This window comes from Trichechus manatus, unplaced genomic scaffold, assembly GCF_000243295.1.
Source record: "Trichechus manatus latirostris isolate Lorelei unplaced genomic scaffold, TriManLat1.0 scaffold00172, whole genome shotgun sequence".
Taxonomy (NCBI): domain Eukaryota; kingdom Metazoa; phylum Chordata; class Mammalia; order Sirenia; family Trichechidae; genus Trichechus; species Trichechus manatus.
The window spans coordinates 5392764-5405803 of record NW_004444108.1 but is presented as its reverse complement, the minus strand read 5'-3'; the positions used below and the strand labels follow the sequence as shown (position 1 = coordinate 5405803).

At 36.3% G+C, this 13040-nt stretch overlaps 1 protein-coding gene across 1 annotated transcript in view; it reads left to right on the top strand.

Moving 5' to 3' along the window:
• KHDRBS2 (KH RNA binding domain containing, signal transduction associated 2) overlaps positions 1–13040 on the top strand; it is a gene marked incomplete at its 5' end in the record, with an annotated part of 440115 nt that overhangs the window by 405277 nt on the left and 21798 nt on the right. Inside the window, one exon of the mRNA XM_004386836.1 lies at positions 12096–12154. Within this exon, the coding sequence (XP_004386893.1) occupies positions 12096–12154 (59 nt within the window). The remainder of the gene's footprint in view (positions 1–12095; positions 12155–13040) is intronic.

Sequence of the window (13040 nt, the reverse complement as noted above, 5' to 3'; positions counted from 1 at the left end):
ATTACACTGTCTTTAATTAAATTTTTTTTCCTCAGCTTTTGTTTAGTATTATGCAACTAAAATTGAGAGTGATTATTTGGATACATATAATGGGCTAGATAAACTGTGGGTTGTCCATCTATCATCAGTTACACCAGGTTTCAAATCCTAGCTCCAACATGGAATAGCTAGGTAGCCTACAATAAGTAATTGAATCTAGCTAAACATAGATTTCTTCTTTTGTACTTAGGCTAATACCACCAACTCAAAAAGTGTTATAATGATTAAATAAGACATGTATAGCTCTTAGCATGTTTGGTATGTAGTAAGTGCCAGAAACCTATAGCCATCAAGTCAATTCTGAGTCATTGAGTCCCTACAGGACAGAGTAGAATTGCCCCATAGGCTTTCCAAGGAGCAGCTGGTGGATTCGAACTGCCAACTCTTAACCACTGTGCCACCAGGGCTCTAGTAGGTGCCAGAGAAGTATTATTTACTTTTATGGTTCTTACTGTTTCTAGGAAGGGAGAGGAAAGAGAAGAATTTCAAAGAGACAAATGACTTAATTTCTCCTCTAAGGCCCTTTCCCATTTTAAATTTCACAATTCAAAAAAATCAAGTAATAGAGAATTTTCTAGTGAGGAAGGAGGAAAGATCAAATCAATGAGAAAATAACATTTAATAGATGTGGATTCTCTTTTTCAGTGAAGATCTCATTAAAACATTGACAAAGAGAAAATCAACACATATTATGCTTCTTTATTATCCACACTTTTGAGTTTGGGCCTCCAAAACATCAGACTTAATTAATGTATTGCTCTCAATATCCTCAAAATCTTCCAAAATGCTTTTTTGAATTGCTGACTGAAGTTAGTCCTGAATTATCCTCCCTTTTCTTTTTACCTTGACTTTTAATCTCTGAAAAGTTGTGAATAAAATACACTTAGCAGTTCAAAATGCAGACCCAGAAATCAACATCTAATAAAAATAAAATGAGTTATGTTCACAGGTAATTTATCCCAACATGCAAATTTTCTCACATATGTTTTAATTTAACAAAAAGTCCAATATCCTGGATAAAACAAGAAATAGAGATGTAAAAATATAAGGTAGACAGCAATTGGAAAAAGAATATTCATTTTACAGGCTTTTACTTACCAATTCATTTATCCAATAAATATTTATTGAGTATTTACTGAATTGTGTTCCCCAAAATTACATGTTGAAATCCTAACCCCTATACCTGGAATATGAACTTGTTTGGAAATAGAGGTTTTTCTTTTGTTATAGTAATGAGGTCATACTAGTATAGGGTGGGTCCTAAACTTAATCACTTCTAAATTATAAAAAGAGCACAATAGAAACACACACACACACAGGGGGAAGACAGACACTAAGGAATTCCAAGGACCTCACAGGGCTACCGACAAGGAAGTCCCTCCCCCTTGGACCATGCCCTGAATTTGGACTACTAGCCTCCTAAAGTGTGAGAAAATAAATTCCTGTTCTTTAAAGCCACCCACTTGTGGTATTAGTGTTAAACAGGTAACTAAGACAAGTACCTACTGTGTGCTAGATACTGTGCCAGGTGTTGATGAGACAACAGTGAAAAAGAAAGATCCCCAACAGAGTGATCTGTTTAAGGCAAAACATGATCATGTCTCTACCTTTTTTAAATCCTTCATTGTCTTCAAAGACTCTTAGAATAAAATCCAAACTCTTTACAGCATGACCAAGACACAGTCCCTCAAGATCTTGTCCCTGCTTCTTTCTTGAGGTCCAATGTTGAGTCCTTTTCTCCCTTATACTAATCCCTTGGCCATTCTGGAGGAGCAGCTGCTGCTGCCACACCTCCTCTTATCTCCAAGCCTTGTAGGGTGCTGATCCCCTGCCTCTAAGCCTCGTTTTCTGCATCTTACCTGGACAATTCCAACTTATTTTAGAGTTTCAGAATTTGATGAATTAAAAAAAAAATTGAATGGATGAATCACTCTTTATAACTTATTTAATGACTTTTCTGCTAGATTGCAATTTCATGAAGGTTTGGTCAGTCCCATTGGATCTTTAATGTTATTCAAAGCAGACTGATTGTATCTATAGGTAGCTGCTGGGTTATTTTTTATGATTACTGTACTATTATTTTGTTAAGCAAGCAGTAAATAAGATGAAAGAATATTTTCAGATATGTGAGGGAGGAGAGAGACATGCAGCTAGTTTCTATGAGAAGGTAGGAATTGCTCATAGACAAAATAATTTTTGAAACCCTATTTGCAAATGGAGCCCTGGTGGCATACAGGTTAAGAGCTCAGCTGGTAACCAAAAGGTTGGCAGTCTGAATCTACCAGCCGCTCCTTGGAAACCCTATGGGGCAGTTCCTCTCTGTCCTATAAGGTTGCTACAAGTCAGAATCCGCTCAACAGCAATGGGTTTTTAAAATTATTATTTGCAAATAGGTCACTGCCTTAGGGTTCTCTATAGAAACAGAACCAGTGAGATCTAGATATAGGTGAGTGTATATATAGATAGCTAGATAGATACACATATATGTATATATATATGTGTGTATGTATATATATATGTGTGTGTATATATATATATATATATGTATATATATATGGAGCCCTCTTGGTGCAGTGCTAAAGAGCTCAGCTGCTACCAAAAGGTCAGCAGTTTGAATCCACCAGCTGCTCCTTGGAAACCCTATGGGGTAGTTCTACTCTGTCTTATAAGGTGGCTATGAGTCTGAATTGACTTGACGGCAGTGGGTTTTTGTATATATGGGTGTGTGACACACACACACACATACATACAATGTATATGTATATATGTTTATATGTATACACGTGTGTGTATATATGTTTATATGTATACACATATATGTGTGTATATACACACACACACACACACCCCCCTAGAGTTAGAGATAGAGATAATTACTTCAGGGAATTGCCTCACGTGATTGTGGGGCCTGGCAAGTCCAAAATCCATAGGTCAGATGACAGGCTAGAGAATCCTGCAGGCTTGTGTCCCAAAATCCATAGGTCAGGCAACAGGAAGAGTGAAGAGTGGTGGAGTTCAGGCAAAATGTCTATTTATTGTCTGGAGGCAGTAATACACCCCAGAGAAAACTCCATTTTTGCCCTTAAGTTTTTCAACTAATTGGGTGAGGCCTGCCCATATTAAGGTAGGTAATTGGCTTTACTTAAGGCCAACTAATTGAATCACATGTAACTACCTCATAACAGCAGCTAAACTAGTGTTTACTAAACAACTGGAACCATAGCCTAGCCAAGTTGACACAAAATTAACCATCACAACAGAGGCATATTTTCCAACATAGGCATGAAATTTATCCTCTGTTGGTAAACTTCACTCTTAGTGCTGGAAATAGTAAGAGATGTCTCTAGGGGCAGTCTCAAGAATAACTATCAGAACTAGCAGGTGACAGAATCATAGTCTCATGTGGAAGGAAGCTGTGGAGTCTTGAGCAATTTGATGAGGAGCCCATTTCTCCATCCTATCAGCATTTGGTTAATGTCCTGAATGATACTGAGGGAGGGTTGTGGTAAGAATTGATACATGGAGCTGTGCGCTGTACTCATTAATCTACACGCTAGGTTTCCTGCTTTGTAAACAGCAGTTTCATGGAGTTTTATGAAACTTAACAGAAGGACCTGATCATTGTATAAAGGTACCTGAAAATACAGGAGCTACCAATTTGAAATTTGAGGATGGGAGCTGGACTGAAAGTTTATCATGCTTAACAAATATTGCTTTAAATACTGTGTAAATGCACAGTCTAACAAAGCTTCAGTGTAAATGCTTAAGAGAACACATTTTAAGAGGCCCCACTTCAATGCTAAGAGTAGTTGGGTAGTTATAAACCTTCATATTAATTCATTAATCAGATTCCTTTATCTCTTCTTCTAAAATGTTATTTTGCATTTTTTACTTCAATTCAGAATGTAATTAATGAAGCTTCAGCTGAAACACCCTCATCTGTTTATCCACAAGTCTTCATCTTAGTCAAGAATCAGAAAAAGGTTAAAATGAAGGACAACATGACATATTCTAAATTAACTGGAAACTGTGACTGTGGAAGCTTTGATCACATGAGGGCCATAGCAAGGTGTAGTGTCTTTGTTAAGTGTCTCATTATCTCTGGTAACTTTTATAACCTACCAAAGTGAACAGTTGGAAAATTAAGCAGTGTTGATTTTAACACATTGAGTCTTCTATTTTTTATCCAATTTATATCAGTTTAACTGATTTGCCTATATACATTATATAGAGCAGTATTTCCATTTCTATTACTGCAAATATTTCTATTTGTGATAATTGGCCTCTAAATGTACGTTCAGAAAAATTGCTTTAGAAACTTGGTTAGTCTCTTTGATTTCTGAGCAGGTCAGCTACACTATGTGATTTGTCCAACCCCATGAACATGAACATGAAGTGCTAGATTATGAAGCACTGTAGAAATGTAAGTGTCATTATGTCACAAGGTGAATAACATGTCCACCATAATCAAGTTTGGGAAAATAGCTTGATTAAGGTGGACATATTATTTCATTTCCTAGAAACCAAACTTCATCTAATTTTTTTTTTTAATGTGTTCATTTACATTTAGTCAGATGCCTTTGTAAACTGTAAACAAAGTCTACTTTGGATAAAAGATCTCCTCTCCAAAAAAAAAAAAAAGCTGAAAAATTTCATCTCTTGATTTATTTCTAGTTTTACAATTGACAATTAATAAATTGATCAATTTTTTTTCTGCCTCCTTTATACTACTTATTATTTATTAACTTGTTTTCAAATATTTACTAGTGCCTAAGACCCTGGTGGCATAGTGGTTAAGAGCTACGGCTGCTAACCAAAAGGTCGGCAGTTTGAATCCACCAGGTGCTCCTTGGAAACTCTATAGGGCAGTTCTACTCTGTCACATAGGGCCGCTGTGAGTCAGAATTGACTTGATGGCAACGGGTTTGGTTTTTTTGTTTTGGGTAAGGTCTTGATGTAAAGTAGCCAAAATGCTCTATAGAATTTTACTAATTAGTAGATATTGTTTAATGAGCCAATCAAGGTAATATATTATATCTTGATTTATATATGTGTCAGTTCCTAGGTAAATTATATCTGCTGTAACCGCCAGAGTAATTAAGTTCCAAATCACTGATAATTGTCATATTTGTAATTAACACCTCCATATTTGTAACAGTGTGTTCAGAAACTTCGATTACTGTATTTTCTAAAATATAAGGTGGAATAATAATGAATTGAAAGTTAAATAGCCAGGTTGTGTTTATGTTAAATTTGTTTGTCCACTTTTACTCATATTTCAGCTTGACAAAAATGAATCATATGTAATGAAATAATAGCTTTCTGATACAATGAAATGAAGACCACAGAGCTAGTACAATAGTCTACTTTTTCTAACCAGTGTTTAAAATGTTTAAATGTTTAAAAACAGTGTTTAAAGACACATGTGTTTTTAAAACTAAAAAGGAATATAACAGTATAAAAATTATAGAAGCTTGAGTCAGTCACATTATTTTTAAACTTCTAACCTGGATTTAATTTATGTCAGAAACTGAATGAGTGATTGATGAGGATTGATGAGTGATTCATTTTTGTCAGAAAATGAATGAGTCAATGTAAGTGGACACCCCTTCTGAAGCATACACTAAATGATATATAGTTATTTATAGCAAAATGTTCTAAGATTATTCATGATCAAATACAATTGTCTTTCCTTTGAATTGTTTTTCTTTCATTCAATCATTTATTTATTCATTCAATAATTATTTTCTGTATGCGTATTATATTCAAGCATTTACCAGCCATATTATTTGGGGTATGGGCTAAGCTTCTATCATGAGTAGACTCCACAATTCAGTGGCTTAATCAAGGGAAAAGCATGTTTCTTACACATTATAAAATAGAGCTGGTAGGTTTACTCTGCTCCATAAGGCTATTAAGGGATCCAGGCTAGTGAGATGCCATCATTAACATGAGCCTTCCAGACTGGTTCTTAGTCATTGCCATTTTTAGCCATAGTCATGAGGGCAGTTATGGATTGAATTGTGTCCCCCAAAAACTGTGTGTCAACTTGACTAGGCCATGATTCCCAGTATTGTTTGATTGTCCACCATTTTGTCATCTGATGTGATTTTCCTGTGTGTTATAATCCTACCTCTGTGATGTTAAGATTAGGGGCTGTTATGTTAATGAGGCAGGACTCAATCTACTAAATTAGGTTGTATCTTGAGTCATTCTCTTTGTGATATAAAACAGAGAAGCAAGCAGAGAGAGAGAGAGAGAGGGACCTCCTACCACCAAGAAAGAAGAGCCGAGAGTGGAGTGCATCCTTTGGACCTGCAGTCCCTGTGCTGAGAAGCTCCTAGATCAGGGGAAGATTGATGATGAGGACCTTCCCCCAGAGCTGATAGAGAAAGAAAGCCTTCTCCTGGAGCTAGCACCCTGAATTTGGACTTCTAGCCTCCTAGACTGTGAGAGAATAAATTTCTCTTCATTAAAGTCATCCACTTGTGACATTTCTGTAGTAGCAGCACTGGATAACTAAGACAAGGACTGAAAGAAAATGGAGAACAAAGAATTTACTTTTAATCAAATCATAAAGATTTTATATACATCATTTCTACACATGTTAACACTCAAGTGCAAGGGAGACTGGGAAATATATTCCTGAGCTGGTCAGTCTTTATTATGGAAAAAAGGACAAATAAATTTGAGGAGAGGACAACCTGAAGTCTTCCCCAGAACAACCCTCTAATTACTCAAATAGGAGTGAATGCCTTTCTTCGCATTTACCTTCTCCCCAGCAGAGTAAATTCAAGTTCATGTTCTGTTACTATAACAGCTCAAATCCAGGGTTTCTGGGAAATATAAAGACCTTTTTTGTGCATTAGGTTGATGTTTACAGAGCAAATTAGTTTCCCATTTGACAGTTTGTGCAAAAAAGTATTTCATGACTTTGGTTTTATTCCCCACAATGTGTCAGCACTCTCCCCAGTTCCGCCCTGGATTCCTCTTTTCCTTTAGTCCTGATTTTCTATCCCTTCCTGCCTTCTTATCTTTGCTTTTGGGCAGATATTGCCCTTCTGATCTCCTATAAGTAATTGTTTTAAGCAGTATATTCATCTCAGGTGTTATTGTTTATTTTATGGGCTTGTTTATTGTTTGGCTCCATTAGATCTTGATATGGTTCTCTGCAGTCTGGAAACCTGTGAACAGATAGATGGGTTATCTTTCTCACTCTCAGCCTGCAGTCCCCCATACAACACACTTAATAAAACTTGTAAGAAATAAACGGAATAACTGAAACAGAAACTGCCTTCAGGAAAATAGAAGAAAGGAACGCTGAAGACTCAATGGGCAAGAGCAGTTACAAAATCCTACTGGGCATAGATTATAAAGACACTTTGTAACAGCAGTGAAATAAGATTCTTGATTAGTGCATCTGGCCACATTAGTTCTCTTTTCTGGGAGTTACATCAGATTTACTGGAAGGTTCTTGTTTATTCTTTATCCTTGATGGCCCTATCTGAATTGGGTGCAGTAGAGTATAGCTTCCTTGGAGACTTCACAATTTTTGCGGCATGCTTCCTGCTGATGCATGCTTGGGAGCCCGAGGATTACCTTAGGGATCACATATGGCAGCAAAATCTAATGAGAAGATTTTGAGGACATCATTGAGCATCACTCATTATCTCCTGCTTTTTGGAATACAGTAGCAAATGGCTTTCCTAATTCTTTGAAGTCCCAAATTTGTGAGTCCTCTGTCAGTTTAAACTATAGAACTAAGACATAAACCAGATGAAGATAGCCTCTTTAGCAAAGTTCCATTCCTTTCATTTCTTCTGACAATTCAGTTCTTATTTAAGCTTATATCTCTTGTAAACGTTTCTAAAAGCAGCGAGGATCACTAACCAGTATTTTCCCCTAGTGCCATAGGATACACAGGCCTATAACCTGCCTTCCAAGTTACCACTTGCAATGGTATAACCAAGGTAATCATATTACCAGACTCCAGTATTTGTTTCCTTTCCTCCTACTAAGTTAATGCCACCTTTTTTTTTTAATGGCAAATTCACACTTCTGTATACTAATTTCTATGTTAGACTAACCTGTTGTTACGGATTCAAAATTTAGTGACTCAAATAAGATAAAAATTTATTTTTCTTGCTTAACAATCCCAGAAGTAGTCAGTGGTGTAGAGTATGTAAGAAAGTCTGTTCCATGTGATCATTCAGAGATAGAAGTTCCCCCCCTGCTGCTGTTCCATGACTTCGTAGAGCATCATCTTTATTTGGACCGATGGATACTAAATCATCACTATGTCTGCATTTTGCCAGTTGAGAACAGGAAGGTGCACAAGTCCAAGACGGGCAGCTTGTTCTTAAATTGGAAATGACCTCAAGGTTGCCCCTTCATTTCTGTTCACATTGCGTGTTCCCTAACTTAGTCACAAGGTCACTGCTAGCTGCAAGGGTAGCTGGGGGATGTATTCCCTAGCTGAGCAGCCATTTTTCCAAGTAAAATATTTTTCTTTGGAAGAGATGAAAAGTAATAGTTGGATAAGCAAAGGTATGGATTCTGACGGAGTCCATTATGATTATCATCCATTATTTTTCCAAATCATAAGCAAATGTGTTGTATCCCACATTTCCTTTTTTAGAGTTCTGAAAGTTAAAATTCCCTCTTGGTGTGTATCTATCATTTATAATAGACAATAACTGGAGCCTCTTTATTACTGTTCTTTTGCTCTCCTTTATCTTCATCAAATAAAATTAAGGTTGGAATCCAATGAGAAACAGAGTAATGCCTCTATATAGCATTCTGTGCTACTGGTCTTCAGGCACATGCTTGGGGAAATATGATCAGAGGCTCACTCACAGAAAAATTATTAATTGTGATCAAGGCAGGGAGAAGCTGCTATCAATGCTAGCATTTTTCTCCATATCTCCTAAACATGGGAGTTTTGCTTGTTAAATCATATTGCATAATCTCATGACTGCCATTTCTTGATAATCTAGGGAACTGATGTAACAGCTTGCAGGAATGTAGTACACCTAGTGATTGCATCACTTCTATTAATGTAAGTACATGAAAGAAGAGAGAAACCTCCAGCCACCAGCCAGTGGAATTAGACTTCTACACTCTCAAGTGATTGGAAGATTGGGGAGGAAAACATCTTACCATAGTTTTATCCTAGATAGTTTGTATGTAAATATCTTGAGCAATGAAGGCAGAGCCAGGTAATTTTTCCAGCTTCCTTACACTAAAATTGAAGTCAGTGCATATTTTCTTGCCCGGGAAGATAAAAATTACCAAACTTCCCTCTGTCTCTAACTCTTCATCTCTAGTGTGTACACTTTTACTTTCTTTTTTGCATCTCTTTCCTTACTATCAGTGAAATCTGAAGTACTTCATATAATGACACCTATGAGATAACCTTGAGGGATAATGACAATCACATTCAGAGAAACATATAATTTTAGTTCTTCTGTTTTTTGTTCCAGCCTAACCCTTTGGCATCTATAAAATTTGATATTTGATATTAAGTCATATTCTTGCCACACTTGTATGTACTTAAAAGAAATTCATAATCTTGAGATAATTTATAAATTAAGATTTAGATGGAGGGCAATGGTATCTACCTTTGAACAAAGGAGTTCATTTTGAGCAAAATATACAATGTATTAGAAAAATTTATAGATCCTCAAGTAATATTTTTTTAAAAATTAATTCATTGCCAAATATGAAGTTAAATTAAAATAATTTTCATTTTTGCATAGTATTCTAAAACATTTTGACTTCATTACAGTAGGCTACTCATTTAAATGGCGTCTAATCTTCCTATTAGCAATTCATTCTTTTATTCTACAAATATTTATTGAGCAGCTATCATGTGCCAAGCATTGTTCTAGAACAATCAACCTGGAACAATGAAATCAAGTGAACAAAGGAGACTAAGTTCCTTTTCCAAGGAGCTTCCATTCTAGACCTGGAAGACAGCCAATAAGTAATTAAAATGTGTGTTTGTGTGCCTGTTAATGTAATACGTACAGCAGTGAATGATGAACGCTAAGATAAATAAAGCAAGGTAAGATAGGTGAGTGCAAGCTTAAATGGATGGGTAAATCGGTTTAATTGATTAATAATCAAAACCTCCATTGCCATCGAGTCAATTCCAGCTCATAGTGATCCTATAGGACAGCAAAGAACTGCCCTATAGGGTTTCCAAAGCAGTTCTACTCTATGGAGGCAGACTGCCACATCATTTACTGCAGAGCTGCTGGAGGATTCAAACTGCCAGCCTTTTGGTTAGCAGCCAAGCACTTAACTACTGTGCCACTAGGGTTCTTAATTGATTAATTGCTAGTTTAAATAGATTATGAGAGGGAAAAAACCCCTAAGTGACATTTGACTGAGTTCTAAAAGAATGAGAAAGAACAATTGGATATTCAGGAAACACATATTCCAGGTAGCTGGAACAGCAAATGAAAAGGCCTTGGGACAATAATGTGCTTGGCATATTCAAGGATCAGCTAGGATAACAGCAAACCCTGAGCAGAGTGAGCAGAGAGGAAGTGGTAAAGAATGAGATCTGAGAAATTTTAGGGGACCAGGTTGTGTAGGCGAGATAAGAATTTGAGACTTTTTTTTCCTAAAGGAGATGAAAGTATTTAGAAGTATTCAAATTTTTATACATTTTTTAACATAGAAGGAATTTGCATTTGGATTGAACATTAGGTGTGAGAGAAAAGCAACACTAATTAATTTAAGGTGTTGTCATTTATGAAAATGGGAAGAATGTAAAAATAAAAGATTTGAGGTGGAAGGAACATCAATGTTTTGTATTTTGATATGTTAACTTTGACACTCAAGTGGAAATGCGTAGTAGGCAGTTGGATATGAGACCAGAGTAGAGGGAATGTGCCAAGGCTGAGGTTATAATTTGGAAGACATAAGAATAAAGATGGCTCTGAAGCCACAGGATCAGATGAGATTGCCTACTGGCTGTTCTGATGTCTTCCAAATTATATCCTCAGCCTTGGGAGTATAAATAGAAAAGGGAAAAATTCTAATAACTGAGCCCACATGGTCTGCAGGGTTAAGTGGACGGGAAAATGAGGAGGTACCAACAGAGAAGAATGAAGAAATGTAATGAGTTAAGCGACCCCTGAGAGAGATGTCAGAAGCTGTGTTAAGTGGTGCTAATAGATTGAGTAAAATGAGGACCGAGACTTGACCATTGGACTTGAAAAGGTTGAGCTCTTGAAAAGAGCTGTTACCATGGAGCAGTGGGAATAAATAGCCTGACTGGAACGTGCTCAAGAGTATATGGAAGGAGAGGAGAGGAAAGAGTAAGTAGAGTCACTTCAAGAAATTTTTCTGTAATGGGCCAGATAAAGAGATAGTAGCTGGAAGGAGATACTGCTTTAATGGATACAAGGTATATATGGTGTCTGGATACTAACTAACTTCTCCTTAGAGGGGAATGCTGCAGGACAAAGCAAGAACAATTGTAGTGGGAGAAGACATTAAATAACTTTAGAGTAAGAAATAAAGGGAGGACCGCTTTTTGTCAGTTATTGAAATGCAGAAGCATCTAGCAAAATAGTAAGTGAAGTGAAACAGCTTGTATATTTTGTAAGAGATAGAGGGTACTGTAAATATCATTTCAGTGTTTGGAAGTAAAGATGAAATTGATGCATATTTCTTAATGTAACTGCATTAAGAGCCATACGTGATTGACCAGATTGTAATCTTACATAGCACTTTTTCTTGGAAATGGACCTTTTATAACTCTCCTCTGGACAAATTTTGAATTATTATACTTGTGTTTTAGGGAAAATTTGATTTATAAAACTGGAAGATAAAGAAGTACTGAGGTGGCATGAGAAAAAATCATAGCACTCCTTGTTGATAACCTGTTTTTCTTACTAAATATTTCCTTAGGATTGTGTTTCATGCCTAGAGTTTCCTACGATAGTAACTTAGCACACATTTTGCCTTCAAATTCCATATGAGTTTCTGGGTTGATTCTTCCTGATTACGGTAACATTGATTGCTGTCTAAATCTGTTGCAGTGTACCTGAATACTATGACTATGGTCATGGAGTAAGTGAGGATGCCTATGACAGCTACGGTAAGACCTTTTCTTTACTAAAACTGTGAAATGAGAATATCCATCAGTCACTGACAACTCAGAAATTACTTCTATTTTTCTCCCCCCAGTTTTTACAGAAGTCCAGACTAAATTGATTTATGTAATTCCAGGGTAAGATTTAACTTACAAAGTCAGTGCCAGAAAATTGGACATCAATTTTGATCAAAATTTCAAAAGCAATTAATCACAATCATAGATCAATGTCAATGGCAACAGTGAGCATTCTGAATGCTATCTTAAATGTTTCACTGTGTCCATTGTACCACTCATTGATTTGACAACAATGCTGTGTCTTTTTCCGTTCTCACATATGTCATCAGAATAATATACACTTAAATTTTTTTTTTTAATTGTTAAGGGCAGAAATTGTGGGTTTTAGGTTGTTTTTTATAGTGTGCATTGTTCTTAAAAGGTCCCTGGGTGGCACATACGGGTAAGTGCTCAACTACTAGATGAAAGGTTGGCAGTTCAAACCTACTCAGAGGTTTTTCAGAAGACAGGCCTGGTGATCTGCTTCCAGATGGTCACAGGCTGGAAAACTCTGCATACATGGGGTCACCGTAAGTCAGAATGGACTCAGTGACAACTAACATCAACAACAATCATTCTTAAAAGTGCCAAAAAATATTAGCTCATTAGACTTAATAGTTAATAAGACTGCCAGTCTATAAAATTAATTAATTTCAAAAATACACTGTTGAATTAAAATACCACTTAAAATTAATTGGAATTCATCCAGTGACAAGGGCCAGAAAGCAGAAGGAGACAAAGAAGCTGGTGATACGGAACCCAAGGTTGAGTAAGGATATTGTTGATGTGTTGTGAGATTGTTAACCATTGTCATAGGGCAACATTTGTAGTAACT